At 38.1% G+C, this 25625-nt stretch overlaps 2 protein-coding genes across 5 annotated transcripts in view; one reads left to right on the top strand and one right to left on the bottom strand.

The window, feature by feature from the left end:
- The window catches only part of ARL6IP5 (ADP ribosylation factor like GTPase 6 interacting protein 5), an 808776-nt gene that overhangs the window by 217324 nt on the left and 565827 nt on the right, over nucleotides 1–25625 (bottom strand). The window lies entirely within an intron of this gene.
- Nucleotides 1–25625, top strand: part of TAFA4 (TAFA chemokine like family member 4) — a 206107-nt gene that overhangs the window by 40610 nt on the left and 139872 nt on the right. For all 3 annotated transcript variants that reach the window (XM_050781319.1, XM_050781318.1, XM_050781320.1), the window contains exons 2-3: nucleotides 7176–7310; nucleotides 11648–11763. In XM_050781319.1, the coding sequence (XP_050637276.1) occupies nucleotides 7297–7310; nucleotides 11648–11763 (130 nt within the window). In that variant the 5' untranslated portion in view covers nucleotides 7176–7296. The remainder of the gene's footprint in view (nucleotides 1–7175; nucleotides 7311–11647; nucleotides 11764–25625) is intronic.

Genomic DNA, 25625 nt, shown 5'->3' with positions numbered 1-25625 from the left:
TTGTACCCATTAACTGATTTCTCATCATCCACCCCCCTCCAACCTTCTCACTCTTCTAAAACAACTCTCTACCACCTAATTTAGATGAGATGGTATTGGTAACACTTGAAATTAAAATGCCATTTATAAAATTCTTTAGTATTTAATAGACAGTTATTGTCTTTAATGGCTCATTTACAACATGCTTTAGCATGTTGTAAAATGGTTCAGTAGTAAATTCTTCACTGATGATTTTTAAGCAAGCAATAAAAAGCAATTTATGTCAGGTGTATACCACATATTGGTGGAAAAACATGTCTGCTTTAACATATGACAATGAATATTCTCTAAATTACAAAAGTAATTCCGCATATGTGATAATTATAAATGATAGCTCAGCGGAAGTTCTGCCATGTATCAGTGCTTGAAATATATTCACATAAACGTTGGTAACCTATTAAGTACACTTACTTTCATCAGCACACTCTTTAATATAAGAAGATCATTAATACCTGCCTTATTTCAGGATATATTTGTCAAGAGAGAAGTTACATTTCATTGTGCATGCTTTGGTGGAAAAGCTGTTTGCAGATTTCTAAAGACAATTCAATGTGATTGTGTTATTTAAGCAACTGGAAATGGAAACATCTTTCCTCATTTCTGTCTGGAGAAATGATGAATGGTTTTATGTAGGCAAGTTCTGCTTTGACATTTCTATTGATTATGAGAATGGAAAGACATCACTTAGTGGGATAGTCTCCCCCCATCCCTACCCTTCCACTCATAAAACCCTCTAGTTACTCCCCAAACCCAGATGGCTGATTTCTGAAACATTTCCCACTGCCATCATCTGTCTGGGTGGAAATTAGTGTGGAAAAATGATTTACCACAATGTCTAAACTCTTTAGGGTGTCACCTCTTACATCATTAGCTGAAAAAATTATTCCTACTAGTGCCCCAATACCCAAGGGGCTGAGTACAGAAGGCACCAGGCTATCCTGGTAGATCTCAGCCCGGGAGGTCAGAGATGAACTGATGGTGAGTCTGGAAATAGCTAATTATCCAAACCTCCTCACTCTGGAGGTGATGCAAGATGCGCTTGGAGACTTCCCTGGTGAATGGGCAGGTGGGAAAGGGCAGTGTGGTTTAGTAGCACTTGGGCTGTTTTTGTTATTAAGCAGATTCTGTTTTGCTGTGTATTGTTGCAAAAATGCTTTTGAATTTGAATGTGTTAGGAGATGAGTTTGAGTGGATGCACAGACAAAAATCTGTTTGTAATGTTTTGGTGCTGAATTCCTTCATAGAAATCAACTGAAGTAATTTAGCCTTTGTGTATGATGTTCTGGCTCTAGTATATCTTCACTGAAACGTTTTAGAGAATTCTATTCAGAAGTGCAGCTGTTTTCCATCTGCTTAAAAAAATGGCGGCGAAGGCACTCAAGCTGTATGTAATTCTTGCATACTTGGTCTTAATTTGGGAAATGACATTAGTTAACCTTTAATAAATCAGTAGCATATCAGAAGCCTGTGCCACTGTTTTTCACTAGCTTTTCAGAGATGAGGCAATATTTATTTAGTCATTAATGTAAACCATCATAGGCACAATCCCAGCGTCTGCTAACAAATTCAGTCTAATTGTCTACACAAATTCAGCCACAGACAGAATTTTTAATGTCAGATTGATGACCAATGTCTTCAAGTCCTGAAGAAAGACAGATTTATTTCCCTCCTGTTTACTAAAGCATGAAAAGGGACTGATATATTTTAGAAATGCTTTTACTAGAACTGAAACTGTAGATACCTTGGTACCAGACAGCATAAATTAGAATCTTGGCTCAGCCACTTACTAGCTAAGTGAGCTTGGACAAGCCGCTTCTACCTATGCCATATCGTGATGTAAATAAATCCTTCTTTGAAAGTGAGTTTGTATTGTAAAATGACTAACAAGTGCATGGTTCCTGGCAGGTGCTATGTAAGTGTTCTTAAAGTAAAAACAAATAAACCTTCTCTGGAGGCTTGGGTGAATGCTCAGATAGTTGAATCAACCAGAACATTCAAACTTTCACTCTCCTCATTGTTTAGAATTGGCAATAAGCTCTCAATCATTTTAGTATATTTTGTAAACTGAAGCCTTTTAAGTATGTATTTAATGTCTTAATTTGGTATCATTTCCAATTTAATGAAAAGTTCATAGAAGAGTACAAAGAATTCCCATATACCTTGTACCCTGATTCACCTAGCTGCTTACCTTTTGCTTATTTGTTTTTGCATCCATTCATTCCCTCTCTCTTCTTCATTCCCTCTATCCTGCTCTTCTCTCTCTCTTTCCTCTTGCCTTCTTCCCTCCCATGTTTTCTTAAAGTCATTGGAAAATAAATGGGAGGCATTTTCCTCTTTATTCTTAAATATTTCAAGGTGTATTTAATAACAAGGGCATTTTCTCTCTTAACTACAGTATGAGGATTAAAATCAGGAAATTTAATGTTGATAGAACACAGTAATGCAATCTACAGGCTATATTCAGATACTGTTGATTTTCTCAATAATGTCCTTTATGGCTACGTATATGTGTCCTTGTTTTTGTGTGGGCATACAGTTCATTCTGAGAGTGGCTATTTTTTCCTGGTCCAAGATCCAATGTAAGATTACAGTTGCATTTGGTTGCCATGTTTCTTGCCTTTATTTGAGACAATGTTCATGTTTATTTAATTTTTTTTTTTTTTGGTCTTTCATGACCTTGATACTATTTAAGAAAGCAGAGAAATTATGTTGCAGGAGGTTTCTCAAATTTGAGTTCATCTGATTTTCCTCATGGTTAGATCCAGGTTTAAGGTCAGTGTGTCTTTCAGTTTTAAGAGGAACTGGTATTTCATCATTTCAGAGTTTTAGAGTGAAAAGATGGGGGAAATGTAATGCTCTGCAGATTCTCAAGTGGAGTGAGGTGGGTATAGTAAACAGGAGAGGTATTCTGAAGGTGCTCATCTACAAGTGAATGACTGTATTCTAAAAGAATAGTTCTCCGAGGGAATTCACCCCACCAATAATGGAGGCAAGTAGATCAAGAGAAGAGGAAGGCACAGCTTCTCTATTTTCCTTGATAAGAAATCAAGTGTAGGTAGAATTCTTTCTTGTGTAACATGGAAATAAATTAAACATCTGAAGAATGGTCTCTTCTGCCTCGGAACCTCAAAGTTTCTTGGTGCCAGGAGACATAAATAGGCTTTCTGCTCTTCTGTAGTAAATCCGTGACTGTCTCCACATAATACCCACACATCAGGCAGAAGATGAAAAATGCAGCCCAGCATCCACCATCTTTTTAGTTCATTCCGAAAATGACCAGACATGTTCTAAAAAAATGTTCTTAGTCTAGATATGGGCAATGTCTTTCATCATTGAGAACACTGAGACTCTTTAAAAACAAATGACTTTTGAAGCAGAGTGATAGAAAGGACTGTGTTATAGTTGGAAACAACAAGAATAAAATGATTGCAAGTAAATGCTTTCTTTTGGTGCCATGCACAAAGTTATTGATCTTGAATGTACTGAAGTTTAGAAGTGACACAGTTTGGTTTAAATGTCCCCTCCAAAACTCATGTTGAAATTTAATTGTCATTGAGATGGTATTAAGAGGTAGGATCATTAAGAGGTGGATTAGGTCATGAGGCCTCCACCCTCATGAATAGATTAATGACATTATCTCGGGGGCTGTGTTCCTTATTGTGAGAGTGGATTGTTATACAAGCGAGTTCAGCCCTTTCTTGCTCGCTTGAGCACTCTTCCTCTTCCATCTTCTGCCGTGGGATAATGTAGCAAGAAGGCCCTCACCAGATGCTGGCACCTTGATATTAGACTTCCCAGTTCTGGAACTATGAGAAATAGATTTTTTAAAAGGTATTCTGTTTCAGTTTTGGATATTCTGTTATAGCAGCAGAAAACAGACTAAGGCAAAAAATTGGTACAGAGAGTGGGGTTATTGCTATAGCAAATACTTGAAAATGTGGAAGCAGCTTTGGAGTTGGGTACGGGGTAGAGGCTGGAACAGTTTTGAAGTAAATGCTGAAAAACTGTATTGCTGTGAATGGAGTGTTAAGGGTGGCTCTGGTGAGGGCTCAGAAGAGAATAGCTGTAGGAAAAGTCTGAGACTTCTTAGAGATCACTTAAGAGGTTGTGATCAGAATGTTAGAAATATGGATGATAAGGGCCATTCTGATGAAGTCTCAAGCAGAAATGAGAAACATGGTATCGGAAACCAGAGTAAAGGCAATCCTTGTTTTAACATGGTAAGAATTTGGCTGAATTGTATCCATGCACTAGGGTTTAGAAGATTCCATTAGAAGATGGAATTTAAGAGCAATGATCTAGATATGGGGCAGGAGAGTGTTCAAGGTGCTGCATGGCTTCTTTTGGGTGCTTACAGTAAAATGAGTGAATAGAGACATTATTTAAAGACATAATTTACAATTAAAGGGGAAGCAGAACAGAAAGATTTGGAAGACTCTCTGCCTGTCCATGTGAAGAATAAAACAGTGTATTTGGGAGAGAGTACTAAGGGTGTGGTCAGGCAACCATTTGCTAAAGAGATTGATACAGCTAGGATGGAGCCAGGTGCTGTTAAAGACAATGAGAGAATTATCCTGATGGTATTTCAGAGATCTTTCAGGCAAGCTAGCACCTGGAGGGCAAGATTTCAAGAGGGGTACCTGTGGGACCTCAGCATTCAATACCCTGTGCAGCCTTGGAATTCTCCCCAAATTCCAATGCAGCACCCCTCAAGCAGACCCAGGTACAGCTAGTGCCAGAGCTTCAGAGGTCACAAGTGGTATGCCTTGATGGCATCCACATGGTGCTGATCTTGTGGAAGTATAGAGTGCATGAGCCTTGGGGCCATGGTCACCTCCACATAGATTCCAAAGGATGTATCAGACAGTCTGGGGTCCTGGCAGAAACTTGTTACAACTTGTTACGAGGGAGGACCCACCACAGAGAGCTTGTACTAGGGGGCAGTCCTTAGGTGGAACCATGGGAGTGAGGCTACCTCAGAGACTCCCGAAATGTAGAGCTGCCAGTGTACAACTCCAGCCTGGGAGAGCTGCAGGCACAAGACCCCAGTCCAAGAGAGCTGCTGAGTGGATGGGGTCCAGCAAAGCCACAGGGGCAGGGCTGCCGGTGGTGTTGGTAACCTAGTTCCTGCTGTAGCATGTCCAGGATGCAGGACATACAGAGCCAAAGGACATTTTTCTCCAGCTTTAAGATTTAATGTTGTTTTACCTGTTGGGTTTTGGACATACTGGGAATGAGTTACTTCTTTCCTTTTCCTATTTCTCCCTTTTGGAATGGGAATGTCTATTTTATGCCTATTCCATCATTGTGTTTTGGAAGTAGATAACTTGTTTTGATTTTATAGGCTTATAGCTGGAGGGCATTTGAGGTGGGATGAATCTTGAGTTTCATATCTGTTTAGATGGAACTCTGGACATTGGGCTTTTGAATTGGTGCTTTTGGGCTATTGAGATGGAATGAATACACTTTGTATGTGAGAAGAACATGAGTTTTGGGAGGCCAGAGGTGGAATGTTATGACTTGAATGTCTCCTCCAAAACTCATGTTGAAATTTAATTGCCATTGTGCTTTGGACTTCCCAGCCTCTAGAACTGTGAGAAATAAATTTCTTTGTAAATTACTCAATTTCTGTTCTGTTATAGCAGCAGAAAACAGACTAAGACATGACAAGAAAGTGTTAATTCTTTCAAGTAAGTGCCTCAGGTGCACTCTGGGAAAATATGACTGAATGAGTTACTGCTCAGCCTAAAATTAAACTCCTGGCTTCTTGTCTGGCATAAGAACTATTAGATCGCATTACTTTCCACTGATGGATCTATCTTTTTAATGAATTGAAAAAAGAATACCCAGTGGTTCCTTTTGTATGAAGAAAATAAGATAAATATTAGCCAGGAAAGGTCATTTTGGTTTTCAATATGTGGGGAGTTCATTATGATGGGTTCTGATAAATTATATTGTGTAGTTCTTTCTGATAGCAGAAGGTCACATCATGCCCTGGGGTGGACATAAGGACAAACATACTTAATAAAGTTGGAGGATCTGGGAGATGAACATTTTCAAGTTTTTTTTTTTTTTTTTTTTTTCTGAGCAACTCATATTTATACAGTTATTTAAAGCCATTTCCCTCTTGTTGAACTAATTACTCAAGGCCCATACTCTCCTATATGCAGCCCCAAAGTGGTGAGTCTTTAAATTTATTACCGAAAGTGTTCTCTAATCAAACTTGTGGAATTGTCTTCGGGTTATCCAAGAGAAAAATCTCAGTTGTGCTTGGTGGTGGATTCTTAATTGGTTCTACAGGATTCTAAAGTAATTAAACTGCATTTCAAAAATCATTTTTGTGTTATATTTGCAACTTGAATATTTATTAATGCATATCATTATTTTTCTCTGATCGCCACCACTGGGAGGGATGTATTTAACTTAGCATCATTACAAATGGTATCGTTTCATGTTCTATTTTTTTCTTAAGATGTCTTTGCTTTAGGATCATCTGGCTCCTTTTACCAATGTGTTCACTAAGTAGAAAAATCCTTTTAGGTTTGTGCATTGAGGGAGTGTCAATTATAGTATTCACAAGTGTTCTTTATATTTTGATATTGTGGATTATATTGGAAACACTTTTTCTCTTGGTGTTCTATTAACATTCTTTCAAAAAGCAACCTTGTAGATATTCTAGCATCATCTTCAGGCTTATGTCACACAAATCTAAGAATTCAGATCTTTGTGCTGGCTTTTCCACTGCTCTATGGGCTTGGGCAAATTGCATGTCTTGGGAATGCATTATCTCCAACTTCCATTTTTGCCTGATGGTCAATGAAATGGGAGAGTGAAATTTGTCCATTTCAAATGATTTGGGGCCCTTTGTTAAATTTTGAATACCTTTCCTGCTGCAGGAAGTTCTTTAAAACTATATTATGTTAACTAATATGTGGCTAGTTAATGACTGTAGAATTCTGTATCTTTTCCTCCCTAATATTAGGACACCTCACAAATATGGATATGTTTGGCTGTCTGCCACTTGCCTGAAACTGCAGGTGTCATGGTTAAAAACCATTATTTTGCTACTGGAAATTAGTTTCATTTTAATATTAAAATGCTAATTGATTCTTTTTTTTTTGGTCTTTTTAACATAGGTCTTCTGAGCTATGATAATTTTTTGGAATGGCAGAAATGATTGGTTTAGCTACAGATGGGAATTTGGAGTCACTCTGAAATACATCCTGGAATAATTGTGTTTGACTAGAACCAAATCTTATGAGGTCCCCAAGGTAAGATTATTTTAACGTTTACCTGGACATGATATCTCTACAAAGTATTGAGAATTTAGCAAAAGTGAGTATCCTGGAGTTGATGATCCTTTTTAGAAGCCTGCTTTTACACAGACTTTTTGGGAATTTGGGGAAATGTTGATCTTTTCATTTATCTTTCATCTGTGAAATGAAAATTATTTCAGTTTGCAAAATAGTACTTTGGTTTATTCAGTAGGGGAAAAGATGAGGAAATATAAATCTATTGCTGAATAGCTTTCTGGCCCCACCCCCACCACTGTGACCTGGCATTTCTCTGGGGGAGTGGTTGTTGAGCTACTGTTAAGTGAATACTTGTTTTAGGGACTGGGAACTTATGGCTACTCACCCAGCAACTCGTTACATAGAATTGTCCACATAAGAAGAAGATAGATTAGGGATCATTGCCCAGGATTTGGAATGTCTGCCCTTGAGACTTTTGATTTAAGGCATTTGTTGTTGAAATCCAACCAGAAAAACAAACTATTCTGCTGACTTTTTCACTGCTCCATGAGCTTGGGTAAATTGCATGTCTTGGGAATGCATTATCTCCAACTTCCCATTTTTGTCCAGTGGGAAGTGAATTCAGGAGACTGGTTATACATACGATGGGAGAGTCAGGGAAACTGAGCAGAAGATACACAGGAAGCCACTGCCATCCCCTGGCTGGGGACCATGGAAGCAGTTAGTCCGTGGGGAAGCAGTGCCTAGAAGAAGGAAACTAGAACGGAAGCTAGAACCACAGTGGGCCCTTCTGGCAGGAACTGGAGCCATGGTGGAGAAATGGCCGCTCCACAGATCCTGCCAAAGACAGAGAAGGCAGGGAGAGATGTCCTGGCCTATCCCTTTTCCTATTCTCCAGGTTCCAGCTGTTGCCTGTCCTTGACTGAACCCAGCCAGTAACCAGCTGACCTGGGAGCCTGGGAAATGCAGCCTAGAGGGCCCGCCAGCCATCAATACCGGGGAAGGGGGAAGAATGGATCTGAAGGCAAAACAGGCCCAGGCTGTCATAGAATTCATATATTTAAAATAAACTTTTGTTTCTTTTTCATTTTATAATATCACTTTCATTACTGAAGAACATCCCATCTCATGGCTGTGTCATAATTTGTTTAACCAGTCTCATACTGTTAAACATTTGGATCATTTGGATCATTTTTTTTGTCTTTCCCTCCCTGCCTCCCTGCCTCCCTGCCTCCCTGCCTCCCTACCTTCCTGCCTTCTGCCTTCTTTTTTTGAGACAGGGTCTCCCTCTTTGCTCAGGCTGGAGTGTGGTGGTACAATCATAGCTCACTCCTGCCTTGAATTCCTGGCCTCAAGCAATCCTTCCACTAGTCTCCCAGTGTGCTGGGATTACAAGCAAGAGCCACCATGCATGGCCAGATCATTTTCAATAGTATAAACAATAAAAAAAGTCCCATACATTGCTGGTTATTTCTTTAGGGTTAAATCCTATAAGTGATCTGCTGGATTGTAAATGCTTGACACACATGGTCAAATTATCTATCAATTTATGGTTTTATCGAGTGAAACCCTTTCTCTTTGATTTAGATATATTTCATTCAATTATTGCCAACAGTGGGACATTATTTTAAATATTTTAATTGCTTTCCTTTGAGTGTGGGTGGCATTGTAGTTATGATGAGAGTTACATCTTTTATTAAATTATACCTGTAAGGGATAGATGAAGGGATTTCACAGGTGTTTTTAAGGTTCCACATACACTGAATTTAGTTAATCAAAAGAGAGATTATCCTGGGTGGGATTGACCTAATCAGATAAGCCCTAAAATGAGACTGAGCCTTTCCTGGAGGAAGAGATTCAAACCATGAAGGAGCTCATGCAGGGGCCATGTGGCAAAGATGTGAAGGGCTTGAGAGCAGTTCCTGGTTGATAGCAAGAATACAGGGAATACAGAGAGTCCCAAGAAAATGGCTTTGGCCAACAACCTGAGGGCACTTGGAAGTGATCCTTCCCCAGTTGAGCCTCCAGATGAGGACACACCCAGCTGACACCTTGATTTTAGCCTGTGAGTTTCTGAGCAGAAGACCCAGCCAGAAGATGCCAGACTCCTGACTTACAGAAACTATGAGATAATATATTGGTGTTGTTTCAAACTGCTCCTGTCCAAGCACTAACTAGGCCCAACCCTGCTTTGTTTCTGAGATCAGGTAGGTTGAGGGTAGTATGGCTATAGATTGTTGTTTTAAACTTCTAAGTTTGGTAATTTGCTTCAGACATTGCTAACATTCTAAACTTACACAGAAACATGGAGCCTGTCTGCTTCGAAGGGCCTTTGGTTTCTCAAAGCATGCCGTCCATCTCTCCCACCTCAGTGTACGCACATGAAGGGGACAGAAACTCTAGGAGCAGCTTGAAAGGTGGCAAAGAAAATAATATGTGGATCTTACATGAGTTCTAGATGCTATTATCAATCACGTAATTTGGGGGAAGTCCAGAGGCTCAAATTTCTGTATTTGATGATTTTTGTTTTTTTGTAATGGAACACTCTGTCTCACACATAATGTTCTAAAATTTCAGTTTGTTATCCCAGTGTCAGCTATCGATCTATTTGTTACAAAAGCTTATTCCTCTTACCCAAGGATCAGAAGTTCAAATGGCCATATGTAAATGAGTCGGGCTGGTTGGGCCCAAGGTACTGACTGCTGGGAGGGACTGTGGAGACCCGTCTAGGGGCAGCTGTGACCACCCCAGCCTGTTACTCCCATGCAGAAATGTGAGCCCAGGGATGCCAGGAATAATTTTTAAAGAGAATCTGGATTCTGATGTGCAATCTGGACATTTTGTGTGTTGGCAACCAATTCAAATTTTTTTTTTTTTTTTTTTTTTTTTTTTTAAAAGCACAGATCAAACAAAACACATTTGCAGGCTGTATCAGATAGCCTGGCTTCCAATTTGTCATAATTAGTGGCCCCAAAAGGGAAAATTTCAAGGCATCACATAAATGAAGGATTAATGTTCTATTGCTGCATTGCAAATTACCCAACATAGACATTTAAAACCATTTTGAAACAGTTTAAAAGGGCAAAAGGAAGCCAATGCTTTTTGTTACCTTTAACACCAAGTTCTTCAAAGATGATTGTCTTGGCTGCTTAAAAAGCAGACTAAATCTCAAATCAATAAGCAATACACCCTTTAACAAGATCTATTTGACGGAATTGTGAGAGGTCGCGGGGAGAGAAGGTTGGCAGCAGAACATGTGTGTGCCTCGGAGTATGGTGTGGGCATTCAGTTCCCCTGAGGCTTTGATGTGTTTTCCTGGAGCAGGGAACTGGGACTTTGGTAGAGGCACTGCTAGGTTGCTGGCAGCTGGAGATGCTTCCTTGGAGGACTTCCTTAGGAGGACTTCTCGCCTATAGTGTGACTCAGACAAGAAGCCAAACTCAGGTGCCATGTTTTTATTGTCGGCCCATAAGTGTGTATACATTTGCATATATTAAACGGGGGTTTCTTTGATCCGTTGTGGTAATAAGATGCCATGAGGAATGTGTGAGGAAGAACCTAATTTCAGATGCCAAATGCAGTGACTTTTGCTTGAACAGTAAATTTAAAAAAAGCAAACAAAGTTAATCAAGTTCTATCTACTTAATTCCCTAATGATGTTATAAAAGGGCAGAAAATTAGGCAGCTGGGAATAATGTTTTTGATATCCTCCTTTTTTTACTCTTTTGTTTTAGAATAGACCATACAACCATAACATGAACTGAATTGTCTTTGAGCAACTGTTTTGATACTGTCCATCATATGAAGTTAAATTTATTTTATATTCACCTGTATTTGCCCATACTCCTCCCCAAAGGAGGAGTTGAGATTGGTTTAATCAACTGTGAACCCAGTCTTGCAGACCAGAAAGCCTTAGTGTACAGTCAGAGAAACCAGGCGAAAGTTCTTGGACCACATGTGCAAAATCTCCATGGATTCTTTCAGATCCAGAAATCATATGTATTTTATTTGGATCTAGCTCTACGTGTGTTGCTTTTACATCTCATGGTATAAAATAGAATAAAATCCCCGTGCTCTATTAGGATAACTCAAGCAACAACTTGCGGATTCATAAATTAGCTTCTCACTGATGCATAGGGCTAACTCGGAAAACTCTAACTTATCAAAGGTTTTTATTGAAAATTTACTTAATGCTCAGTGCAAATAAGTTTTGATTGGTTTTCTATTTTCTTGGGAGAAAGGAATTCCAGCTCCAGGGATCTGCCCCTGCTTTCTCCCGCCTTCCTAGGATGGTGCTTGCCAGGGAACCTGGCCTTCCTCAGCCCTCACTGACTCCAGCCCTGCTTTTCCTCCAGGATGAGAGCCTGTGCTAAGTCAGTGTTGCTGTCGCACTGGCTCTTTCTAGCCTACGTGTTAATGGTGTGCTGTAAGCTGATGTCCGCCTCAAGCCAGCACCTCCGGGGACATGCAGGTAAGCCCTTTAAGCTCATTATGCACTGCTGAGATAAATTAATACAACCCCTCCAAACATCAGAGTCCACATATTAGACACAGGTAACTGATGTGAGCTTCTGATGGTGTGTAAATAACTAGAGGAAGCATGAAATATGGCGGAGTAACACAGTTTAATGCTTTAGTGCTTAAATAGTCCTTTAAAAATATTTTTCAGGCTTTTAAAAACTTTTGTTTTCTTGGGCACACTTTTATTTTTATAGCACTTTTTCTCAAGGAATCCCAGAAAACCAGCAGCAATTTGTGTGGTTGGCGTGTGTGTGTGTATACATGTCAGTCCATCTGTCCATCCATCCATCCATCCACCCACTCCTGCAGCTTCCTTAGAAGTAGAACATCTTTATAATAAACTTCAACTAACACTTATCGGGCTTTAGTGAAGGGAACAGTCAGATAATTTAAGATCTTTTTGAGATATGTGGAGAAAATATGCTACGTGATTTTTTTTTTTTTTTAAAAAGAAGAGAGAAAAAGCTGTGGTAACTTTCGTAAGGGACTTAAAATAGGTGTTGTCTAAAGATTTAGAGGCAGCCATTCTGATAATATTCTGATCAGTCATTCTGATAACAGTGAAACTCATATCTCTGCATTGCTGATTTTTAAAGGCGAGATCAAAACCATCAGCTACAGATCAGTTTGTGTTTTTTTTTTTGTGTTTGTCCTTTCTTTCTTACATCAACATTTAAAGTAACACAGTGGAAACTCCCCAGTGAATTGTGTTTTCCTGAATAATTCATATTTGTCAGTGGACTTGTTGTCAATTAATTTACTCTCTCAGCTTTGGTAATCTGAGGCATGGCAGTGCCAGAAATGTTTTGACTTCTTTGGAAAAGAGTAATGCCTGAACCCTAAATCACGTATGGGTCAGAATTATAAATTTTCTCTCCAAAGGTCTTGTGTATGGATAGTTCATGAGATAGTCTTACCACCAAATATATAACATGTTATACTTTCCACTTCTTTATTCTGATATTTTAAGGTTAGTCATAATTTAAGGCTCAAGATAATTTTTAAAATCTCACACAACTCAATTTTTGCTCCTCAAGTGACAGTTCCAAGAAGATGAGAAAAATAATGATTGCAGTTTCAGCAAATCAGCATAAAATCAATACCATTTGGCTGCTGTGAAGTACCCACAGCTAGTTGGTTATTGTGCTGTACCTATTTTTATGAGTTTGTTCATGAGGATAGAGTTCGAGGTCCTCGATCTTATCTCTTTTCTTGAGTGGAGTTTAGGAGTCAGATTAGTTGACAGGTGAAGAATTTCAGTGGGATTACCACCCACTCTCATTCATGTTATAAATTTTCTCTAATGATCTTCAGGGAATGAAAGTCCATGATCCTTGCAATGTCCATGTGGCATTTTTGTCCCAATTTAGTGCTCAGCTGATGGAGAACTCAGGATCGCCAGAATTAATTGGGGCAGTGCACTGAGATCCTGAGAAACTCCGGTCAGATTTTCACTCTGCTGTGGGTGTATTACATGGAAGTCTGACAGTGGAAGCAAGTTGCAGAGAGTTACCTGCAGAAGGCTGTGTCTGAGTGTCCAGAAAGGCTCCCGGCACTGTCCCATGGGCTTCGTGGTTAGTGCTGGTCAATTAAATAAATGGTGGCACTAGGAAACCCTAGTTAGAAGTTGGATGCTTTTTATGGCTTGGATTAGAAGAGTGGATGTTGATTGCTGTGTGTAAACAAGGAGGTATCTTACAACCCTATCTCCACCTGCCTGGCTAAGAGACACGGAAGAAGGTGGGAATCTCCCCCCAGTTTTGGGAGATGGGGTGTTATGGTAGGTGTGTATCAAAGATTTAATTTTCATTTAAGCATTAAAAAAAAAAAATAAAAACCCACCTAATTTTCACAGGTTGGGTGGTGAGACTCTTTCTTAAAGACAAATAGCATTAATACATTTCCACAGAGTCCAGAGGTAGTATTTCTAAGCGTCTAAAAAACACAAAAGACTGCTTTTGTTGTTTTTAAAGTCTATTTGCCATCATAATTGAGCAGGAGATCACATACACATATAGGACTGTGTAGTTTCAAGCTGTAGAAAAGGTGAAGGGGCCAATTGGTAGGTTCGTTTCTTTTAAAAGGAAGCCAGGGCTAACTCTTGTTATTTCTTCAACCAGCAATTTGTCCTTTTGTTCCTTTTTTTTTTTTTTTTTTTTTTGGCTGTAAGCAGTGCATCACTTCCCCACAAGGGGGCAGCAAATATGTTTTGTGCAGCGGAAAGATGCCATCTGGAAGGAAGTTTCGGAAACTCGACTCCTGCGGAATTAATGATTTAGGGATCTTCCTACAAATTTCATCCGATGTAGACACGAGTGGTTGGGACACAAAGCACCTTACAACTTTAAGATTTATTCCTGGGAATACTAGGAGACTTCAAAAATTCAGATTTTTGTCCTTTAAAGATGGAATCATAGCTAATTTTCTGATGGAGCTGGAGTTGGGAACTTGGGTGCTATTGATTTATACGTTCACTTTAATAGTTCCATTTCCCTAGAGAACTTTGAACATGACCTGGACTGCACTATTTCTATTCCACAAAATGCTGTGGTGCTTGGTGACTATTTAATGTCACTTTATGCCAATGTAATCAGTTGGCATAAAGTCCCTGGAAAAACTGGGGCACACCTGGAAATGAGGCAGGAGAGGAAATCAAATGTTGAGGGGTCTAAAGTCAAACGTAATTCTGGTTCTGGTACATCCTGGCTGTGTGGCCTTATCCAGGCCACTTAACCTCTCTGAACCTGTTTCATCATCTGTAAAAATGGAATGATATCCATGCTTTTTTTATTTGGAGTTATTGGAATAACTGAATAAGGAAAAGTAGGTGAGGGGATTAGCACATAGTCAACATTCCATAAGTGGCAGCTATTTTCACATTTGGAGGCATCTCTACAATGAGTGTGGAAAGGTTTGCATTCCAGGAACGGCTGAAGACGGTGAGCATGGGTAGGTAGATGTGGTCAGAGCCTTTAGGGTTTGAAGCTTTCTCATGTGTAAGAGAAAAAGGTTTGTTTTTTCATTGTTCTAGAAAGCTGACTGTGGCAAAGAAAGTCACTTTATGAAGACTGAGGTTTCAGCTCAAACTTAAGAAGGAGAGAAAGGCTTCAACAAGCTGGGAACAGAGTGACCCAGAAGGGTGTTGAGAGCCGTTTTATTTGCTGGCCTTGAGCTAAATCTGCTGCAGAGAGGATGTCTCACTGATTGGGAAGTAGTTAGATGTCAAGAATTGTGAAGGGTCTGAGCTTTTACCGTCCTCGCAAGCTAGTAGGTTAGCTGGATGCTGGGCAGAAGGCATGAGATGCTTGGGTCAGAGACAAAAGATTTTATTTTACTTTAATCAATCAATCAATTTTTTTGAGATGGAGTCTCCCTCTGTCACTTAGGCTGGAGTGCAGTGGTGCAATCTCAGCTCACTGCAACCTCTGCCTCCCAGGTTCAAGCAATTCCCCTGCCTCAGCCTCCTGTAGTAGCTGGGATTATAGGCGCCTGCCACAACGTCCAGCTAATTTTTGTATTTTTAGTAGAGATGGTCTTTCACTATGTTATCCAGGCTGGTGTTGAATTCCTGACCTCAAGTGATCCACTCACCTCGGCCTCCCAAAGTGTTGGGATTACAGGCCTGAGCCACTGTGCCTGGCCCGAGAAAAAAGATTTTATTACTCATGGCACAGGAAGCAGCATGAGCTTCAGGTTTGCTTCAGTTCTTCTTTCATTCTTGGGCAAGTTATGAAACCTCTTTGGACTCAGCCTCTTTCTATGTAAAATGAGAATAATAAAAATAATAAAAAGTAAACCTCAGAGTTATAATAAGGAATCAATTAATACCTGGGAAATGCTGAGAACTGTGTTTGCTTAGTGTGTGCTCAAATGCTAGTTATCTTTATTTAGACCTATCTTCTTTTCTTGAATGTTATCTATTTTGTAGAGGTTCTGTACTGTTCAAATTTGTGGAAATTTAGGTTTTCTGTTTTTTTTTTTTCTCTGTTATAAATGGTTATGCAAAATATGCATGTTGTGGTTTTGTGTTTTGATGGTTTATGTTATTTTTAACTTAGGGTAAATTTTTTGAAGAGCGATTGTTGCATCCAAGTTTGGGCCCATGTTTTCTGTCCCCTATAATGGCTGAAATTTATAGGAACCCTGCAAATACTCTTGACTGGATGGACTGTTTTAGCTCTAATTTTCTACAAGAAACTAGGTAATTTCAAAAATACTAATTGAGTGGGGCATATAACATCTAATACAGGAGTCTCTCCGAGGCTTAAATTTGAGATAATATTTGTGAAAATGATAAAATTGTATGTACAAATGGCTATTTGTACTTTGCTGGCACAAAAGAATTGTACTTAGATGAGTTTGAAAAATGATTTGCCTGCATTGCCTACTTTCTGACACTAGGGGGTAGGCAAGGCTTATCATAGCTAAATAGAGCCACACATGTAATTTTGCATGTTATAAAGCCGTGTTGAAAAAAGTAAAAGGAAACAGAAGAAATTAGTTTTACTAACACATTTTATTCAACCCAATATATTCAAAATATTATCATTTTAACACGTGACTCTAGCCACATTTCAAGTGCTCAATAGCCACATGTGGTTAGAGCCTACTATAAATTAGTACCGTGGACTAATAATGAGTTAGGTCTTAATGTTGCTTTTTTAAAGATTAGATTTATGGATTATTTTAATTTTCATGGGTCAGTCATAGAGCACACTGTTTTATCTCTATTTCATTTAATTTATGTTTTATTTAGTTATTTCTTTCTTTCTTTTTTTTTTAAACAAATGACTACTAAATTTAGAAAAAGTACCCGGTAAGTGGGATTTGTAACCTCAAGTCATAAAGAATGGGGAAGAGTTCTGTTTCCTGATAAATTACTTATGCTATTATTCCCTGTAAGAGCGTATTTTTAGGGAGAGGGAAGTGGCAAAAGTAATTTGACTGTGTGTGTGTGTATGTATGTTTATGGGTGTGATATCAACCATTAAGTCTTAAAGTTACCCACTAGCAAACCTCTTTTCATCAATAATGAGCACTTACCCACTGGGGTGAAACCTGATGATATCATTTTAATATGGTTTTTCCTGTACTTTTCTCTGTCTTCCTTCTTCCTGTCCCACTTCCAATGAATGGTTATTTCAGTAAATCTATGGATGTATTGCTATGTAGGCAACCCTACAATAACATACTCTATTTTATGAGCAAGGAAAAGAAAAGACTATGGAATGGTTTAAAGGGCCTTTGTTTTGGTAGCAATGGAAAAAGGCATCCGTAAAATAGTGGTTACTTTATTCTTTCCCTGGGGAGTTTTTGCACTAAATACACAGAGGCCCCACTGCAGTTACATTCCATCTGAACCTTACAAAGTAGAGTGCAGGCACCTGTATTATTTAACAACCATACTAGTGATTATTCAGACCTGCAGCCAAAGATGAGAACCACTGATTCAGAAGAAAAAACAAAACAAAACAAAAAAAACAACTGGAAGTTTGACTCTGGCTCCTATCAAAGTACAGTTTGATCTGAGTGGTGATGAGTCTCCATTTCAGTCTTGCTATGACACGGTTAGGCTGAGGAGAGGTGTATTTCACCCCTGTCAAGGTGACCTCCATTTCCACCTCTTGGGAAGGACTGTGAAAATACTTACTCATTTAGTACCAGCTCGACTTTCTGGATGCTGAAAGCTTCCAGCGTGAGGGATTCCATTGACCTCCCTTGTACTCCATATTGTATTTCTTCAGTGCCATCTTGATGGACTAATCATAATCTCGGCTTTTAATAAGAAGGGAAAGGAACACACATGAGGTGTTAATATTCGGCTTATTTTCATCTCTTCAGCTGCAAGTTCGAGTCCCAGTGCCACCGGCAAGGTCAGCTTTGCGAAATGTCTGACAAATGAGCCTGCTTTACATCATTTTGTGTGTGTGTATGGGAAGAAAGGGTTGTATTACTGACTGGAGTAAAGACTTTCAGTTCCTCAAATGAGCTTGTGAGCCATCCTACTTGGCAGAGCAGACTTTTTCACCCTCCTCTTTGAGTCTTTAAGGCAAAACAGGCAACTGTCTTGGAAGAGTTCTCTGGGTAGTTTGGGAAAAGATTCTCCTTACCCTTGAGGAGATACTTCCCTTTTTCTTCTTTCAAGCCATGGCCTTACACTCATCTAAACAAAGCCTGCAATTTGGGATTTAAAAAGCTACAGGTCAATACCTCATCTGTATGTCAGTGCTATACGAGGAAATTGGAATCATTTGCTCCATATAAGGAAAATAAAATCTTTGGTAAAAAGAAACAGCAGGGGTAGAGATGGGGCAGGAAGAAAAATGACGTTTTGTGTTTTCCTAGGTGTTGCTTGGTTGCTTTAAATATTTTGGTCCATATGGTAGTCTCAGAAGAGAACACTGGAATAATATTATTGAAGGGACATTTAAAAACCCATGACAAAGGATTGATTGTGAGAAGACTGTGTCTGCAAGAGTTAAAAACAATTTGACTACTAAGACCAAGCACCATCAATGCTTATATTTGAGGGTATATCTGAAATCAGATAAGAACGATAACTAAGTCCCACAGGGTTACAAGGGCCTGAGGTGGTTGGGTGTCTCCAATTGGGCTCTGTTGTTTTCTTACCTGTTGGGGGTTGGGTAATGGGATCCTGGAAGCAGAGAGAGAACAATAGAGAAATTTGTTTCAGGAAAAATATAATATGGGCATGAAATAAATAAGTGAATAGCAACAGTGTTGTTAGCAGCAGGCAAGTTTTCAGTAGCTCATCGCTGACATTGCTACCTGGGAAAGGGTTGGAAATAAATACCAGCCCTCCAAGGGTGTGGGAGATTTGAGCAATTTGAACTTGGTTGTGCATAAAGGAGTACAAAGTCAAGATGTGTGTCTTCTTCCCCAAAATCAAACAGTGACAGATTTTGGAAAAGTCTCCTTTGCTCTGGAAAGTCTTATTTGTTGTTTAGAAAGCATTTGCAAGGGATGGTGGAAGGCTCGTCTTTCACGGGGAGCTTTCAAAGCCTGCTTGGATTGGAGCTAGAAAAATGAACATGTGAACGTGTTGCTGTTTTCTGCCCTCCCTCCAAGTGTCCTGGGGTCATTTTACAGGCTTTTCAAGTAAGTGTTGCCCTGTGGAGGACAGTGATGTCTAACTAGGCATAGTCTACGTGTTGAAGCTGTTGCCGGCTAAACATATCCAATAGGAAATAACGCCCACATTGAAAGGGAGAGAGCAGTCATTAATATGTATTAGAAATTGGAAACATCCACAGAATGGCTAGATCAGCATTTTTCTGGCCCAGGGTGTGTGTGTGTGTGTGTGTGTATGTGTCTCTGTGTGTCGTCTGTTGTGTGTGTGTCTGTGTCTGTTTCTGTTTGTCTTCTCCTGGAAAACAAGTATGACATTGTCTGATCTCTCCAGGTGGGAGCAAGATTGTTAGCCTCTCCTACCTTATGTTGTACTGATCTGGAATTTGTTTTCTCATGAGCCTGATTTGTACCTCCTAGGTGTGTCACACATCAGAACCTGGATTGTTTCTATAAGTCACTGAGACCTGAATTTGAACCCTACTAATTTTAGAATTTGTAATGGAATGTGTGATGAAAGATCAGCCTTGAAATGATAGGGCCGATATTTACCCATGCTGTCTATGAAAAGGGATTTGCTAAACAAATAAATGGTGTAAATATATTTACCAAGGAGCTGTTCACGTTATCTTAAAAAATTGTCAAGTGCTTTGGGAAGCATTTATTTAACATGAAGTCAAAATGCTTGTACCTTCTCTCTGCAAAGTCCTATCTATGTGACCCTGGACAAAGTTACTTCATCTCTCTGAACCTCAGTTTCTTCTTCCTGGAGGTATTACAACATCCCCTACCTAAAAGTATTTTTTGTGACATGAAATGAGACAATTTGTCTAAAGAACTTGGCATTATGTCTGGAATTTAATGCATTTTCTTATTTATTATTGCTACATAACAGTTGTACATATCTTTGGGGTACATGAGATATTTTGATACATATATACAATGTGTAATGATCAAACCAGGACAATTGTGACATCAATCACCCCAAACATTCACCCTTTCTTTATGTTGGGAATATTGTCATTCTTCTTCTCTGGCTATTTTGAACTAAAGCCAAATTATCGTTAACTATAGTTGCTGTACCGTACTATTGAACACTAGATCATATTCCTTCTATATAACTGTATTTTTATATCTATTAACCTCTGTTCATCGCTCCCTCCTCCCAACCCTTCCCAGCCCCTGGCAACCACCAATCAACTTTCTACCAGTATAAAATCTACTTTTGTAAGCTCTCACATATGAATGAGAGCTTGCAGTATTTATTCTGTGCCTGGCTTATTTCACTTAACATAATGACCTCCAGTTACATCTATATTGCTGCAAATGACAGGATTTTATTCTTTTTTATGACTGAATAATATTCCATTGTATATATGTACCACATTTGCTTTATCCATTCATCCAGTGATAGATACTTACGTTGTTCCCATATCTTGGCTGTTGTAAATAGTGCTGCAATAAACATGGGACCATAGTTATCTCCTTGAAATGCTGGTTTCCTTTCTTTTGGATAGATATCCAGCAGTGGGATTGCTGGATCATTTGGTCCTTTTATTTTTAGTTTTTGAAGGACCACTATACTGTTTTCCATAGTGGCTGCACTAATCTACATTCCTCCAACAATGTGTGAGTGTTCTCCTTTCTCCACATCCTTGCCAGCATCCATTATTTTTTGTCTTTTTGATAAAAACCATTTTGACTGGGGTGAGATATCTCATTGTGGTTTTGACTTGCATTTCCCTGTTGATTAGTGATGTCGAGCATTTTTTTCATATACCTGTTGGTCATTTGTATGTCTTCTTTTGAGAAATGTTTATTCAGCTCTTTTGCCCATTTTAAAATTGGATTGTTTTTATTTTGTGCTGTTGAGTTGTTTGAGTTCCTTATATATGCTGCTTATTAATTGATTGTTGGATGGATAGTTTGCAAATGTTTTTGGCCTTTTCATAGGTTATCTTTTCACTTTGCTGATTGCTTCCTTTGTAGTGCAGAAAATTTTTGCTTTTCTGACCTGTGCTTTTGAAGTCTTACTAAAAAATCTTTGCCAAAACCAATATATTGAAGCATTTCCCCAGTTTTTGCTTCCAATAGTTTCATAGTTTCAGGTGTTAGATTTAAGTCTTTACTCCATTTTGATGTGATTTTTGTATATGGTGAGAGATAGGGGTCTAGCTTTTTTCTTCTGCATATGTTTTTTCAGTTTTCCCAGCACCATGTTTTGAACAGACTATCCTTTCCCCAATATAGGTTCTTGCTGTCTTTGTCAAAAACGAGTTGGTATTGTAAATAGTGCTGCAATAAACATTCATGTGCATGTGTCTTTTTAGTAGAATGATTTATAATCCTTTGGGTATATATCCAGTAATGGGATTGCTGGGTCAAATGGTATTTCTGGTTCTAGATCCTTGAGGAATTGCCACACTGTCTTTCACAATAGTTGAACTAATTTACAGTCCCACCAACAGTGTAAAAGCGTTCCTATTTCTCCACATCCTCACCAGCATCTGTTGTTTCCTGACTTTTTAATGATTGCCATTCTAACTGGTGTGAGATTTTGGAACCAACCCAAATACCCATCAGTGATAGACTGGATAAAGAAAATGTGGCATGTATATACCGTGGAATACTATGCAGCCATAGAAAAGAATGAGTTCATGAGTCCTTTGCAGGGACATGGATGAGGCTAGAAACCATCATTCTCAGCAAACTAACACAGGAACAGAAAACCAAACACCACATGTTCTCACTCATAAGTGGGAGTTGAACAATGAGAACACATGGATACAGGAAGGGAAACATCATACATCAGGGCCTGTCGGGTGGGGAGCAAGGGGAGGGAAAGCATTAGGACAAATACCTAAAATACCTAATGCATGCAGGGCTTAAAACCTAGATGATGGGCTGATAGATGCAGCAAACCACCATGGCACATGTATACCTATGTAACAAACCTGCACATTCTGCACATGTATCCCAGAACTTAAAATTTAAATAAAAATTAAAAAAAAAATGAATTGACTGTAAATGTGTGGATTTATTTCTTGGTTCTGTGTTCTGTTCCACTGTTCTATGTGTCTGTTTTTATGCTAGTACTATGCTGTTTTAATTACTATGGCTTTGTAGTATATTTTGAAGTCAAGTAGTGTGATGCCTCCAGCTTTGTTCTTTTTGCCCAATCCGGATTGCTTTGGTTATTTGGAGTCTTTTATGGTTCCACATGAATTTTAGCATTTTTTTTTTCTATTTTTGTGAAGAATGTTGTTGGTTTTTGATAGAGATTGCATTGAATCTGTAGACCACTTTGGGTAGTATTGACATTTTAATGATATTAATTCTTCTAACCTATGAGTATAGACATCTTTCCTTTTTTGTGTGTCTTCTTCATTGACTTTCATCAGTGTTTAATAGTTTTCTTTGTAGAGATTTTTGCATCTCTGGTTAAATTTATTTCTAGGTATTTTATATTCTTTGTGTCTAGTGTAAATAGTATTGATGTCTTGATTACTTTTTTGGATTCTTTGCATATAAATGCTATGGATTTTTGTATGTGAATTTTGTATCCTGCAACTTTACTGAATTCACCTATCAGTTCTAAGATTTTTTTTGTTGGAATCTTTAGGCTTTTCTAAATGTAATGTCATGTCATCTAGGAACAGGAATGGTTTGTCTTCTTCCTTTCCAATTTGGATGCCCTTTATTTCTTTCTCTTGTCTAATTGCTGTGGCTAGAACTTCAAATGTTATGTTGAAGAAAAGTGGTGAATTTGGGCATCCTTGTCTTATTCCAGATCTTAGAGAAATGGCTTTCAATTTTCCCCCAAGCAGTATGTTAGCTGTGGGTTTGTTATATATGGCCTTTATTGTTTTGAGGTATGTTCCTTCTGTACCCAATTTGTTGAGTGTTTTTATCATAAAAGAATGTTGAATTGTGTTGAATGCTTTTTAAACATCTGTTGAAATGATCATATGGTTTTTGTCCTTGATTCTGTTAATCTGATCTATCATGTTTATTGATTTGCATATGTTGAACCATCTTTGCATCGCTGGGATGACATTGATTATTTGATCATGGTGAATGGTCTTTTTATTGTATCATTGAATTTGTTTTTTAGTGTTTTGTTGAGGACATTTACATCTGGGTTCATCAGGGATACTGGCTTGTAGTTTTCTTTTCATTGTGTCCTTACCTGGTTTTGGTGTAAGGGCAATACTGGCCTTGTAGAGTGAATTTGCACATATTTCCTCTTCTTCATTATTTTGAATAGTTTGAGTAGAATTGGTGTTATAAATAGTTCTTTAAATATTTGGTAGAATTCAGCAGTGAAGCCATAATGTCCTGGGCTTTTCTTTGATGGGAGATGCTTTATGACTGCCTTGATCTCATTACTTGTTATTGACCTATTTGAGTTTTCTATTTCTTCCTGGTTTAATCTTGATAGGTTGTATGTGTCCAGGAATTTATTTGTTTCTTTTAGCTTTCCCAATTTGTTGGCGTATAGCTGTTGATGATCCTTTGAATTTCTGTGGTATCAGTTGTTACGTCTTCTTTTTTTTTTTTTGATTATATTTATTTGGGTCTTCCCTCTTTTTATTCTTTGTCTAGTTAAAGGTTTTTCAATTTTTTTTATCTTTTCAAAAAAACTTTTTGTTAATCTTTTGTATTTTTTAAAGTTTCAATTTCATTATTTCTGCTCTGGTATTATTTCATTCCTTCTACTAATTTTGGATTTGGTTGATTCTCTTCTAGTTTCCTGAGATGTATCATTGTTTGTTTGAAATCATTCTACTTTTTTGAAGTAGGCATTTATTGCTATAATTTTCCCTTTTAATGCTACTTTTTCTGTATCCTATAGATTTTGGGATGTTTGTTTACATTTTCATTCCTTTCATGAATTTTTAAATTTTCTTCTTAATTGCTTTATTTTCACATTGATCGTTTAAGAACATGTTTAATTTCCACGTGCTTGTATAGTTTCCAGAGTTCTTATTACTGATTTCTAGTTTTATTCCAATGTAGTCAGAAAAAATACTTGATATCATTTTTAGTTTTTTGAATTTGTTGAGACTTGTTTTGTCACCCAACATGTGACCTGTCCTGGAGAATATTCCATATACTGATGAGAAGAAGGTGTATTTTGCAGCAGCTAGATGAAATGTTCCATAAATGTCAGGTCCATTTTGTCTAGAGTGTAGTTTAACTCTGATGTTTCTTTGTTGATTTTTCTGTCTGGATGATGTGTACATTACTGAGAGGGGGGTGTTGAAGTCCCCTACTGTTATTGTATTAGTCTCTCTCTCTTTAGATCTGTTAATGTTTGCTTTATGTGTTTGGGTGCTATGGTGTTGGGTGCATATATATTTACAGTTGTTATATCCTCTTGCTGAATTCACCCCTTTATCATTATATAGTGAACTTCTTTGTCTCTTTTACAGCCTTTGACTTGAAGCCTATATCTGGTATAAGTTAGCTAATCCTGCTCTTTTCTCATTTCCATCTGCATGGAATAACTTACCTTCCTTTCACTTTCAGTCTATGTGTGTCTTTATAGGTGAATTGAATTTCTTGTAGGCAGCATATAGTTGGGTTGTGTTTTTAAAAAATCTACTCGGCCACTCTATGTCTTTTAGTGGAGAATTTAGTCAATTTACATTCAAGGTTGTTATTGGATATGTAAGTACTTACCACTGCCATATTATTTTTTGGTTGTTTTGTAACTCCTCTCTTTCTTCCTTTGTTACTGTCTTCTTCTGTGGCTATGTGATTTTTTTCTCTGGTAGTATGTTTTAATTTTTTGCTTTTCATTGTTATTGTATCTATTATAGGTTTTTGCCTTGCAGGGGTTACCATGAGGCTTACAGAAAACATCTTATATATATAACAAGTTATTTTAAATAAGGATAAGTGATCACAAAGAAAATAAACAAACAAATGAAAAACAAAAACCCTGCACTTTAACTTAATCCCTTCCACAGTTTGACTTTTTGTTGTCTCAATTTACATCTTTTAATATTGCATATCCCTTAAGTTGCTGTTGTCATTGTTATTTTTGATAGATTTGTCTTTTAGTTTTCATATTAGTGACATGAGTTGGGTTACACACTATAATTACAGTATTAGGATATTTTGAATTTATCTGTATACTTTAGCTGTTAGTTTTTTTACCTTCAGATGTTTTCTTTTTGCACATTAGTGTTATTTTCTTTCAGATTGAAGAACTCCATTTAGCATTTCTTATAAGACAAGTCTAGTGGTGCTGAATTCCCCCAGCTCTTGTTTGTCTGGGAAAGACTTTATCTGTCCTTCATGTTTGAAAGAAAGCTTTTGTGGGTGCAGTATTCTTGGCCGATGGTTTTTTTCTTTAGCAATTTGAATATGTTGTTCCATCTTTCCTGGCCTGTGTAGTTTCCATTGAGAAGTCTGTTGCCAGACAATTCAGAGTTCCTCAATATGTTATTAGCTGCTTTTCTTATGTTGCTTTTAGGATCCTCTCTTTTTCCTTGACCTTTGAGAATTTGATTATTATATGCTTTTTTGGTAGTCTTATTTGGGTTGGTTATATTTGGTGATCTCTGACCTCCTTGCACCTGGATATTTATATCTTGCTCTAGGTTTGGAAAATTTTCTGTTACTCTGTCTCTGAATAAGGTTTCTACTACCATTTGCTCTTTCTCAATTCCCTCTTAGACACCAGCAATTCTTAGATTTGTTCTTTTGAGGTAA

This window comes from Macaca thibetana, chromosome 2, assembly GCF_024542745.1.
Source record: "Macaca thibetana thibetana isolate TM-01 chromosome 2, ASM2454274v1, whole genome shotgun sequence".
NCBI lineage: Eukaryota > Metazoa > Chordata > Mammalia > Primates > Cercopithecidae > Macaca > Macaca thibetana.
The sequence above is the reverse complement of the archived record's forward strand: the minus strand, read 5'-3'. Positions and strand labels throughout refer to the sequence as shown.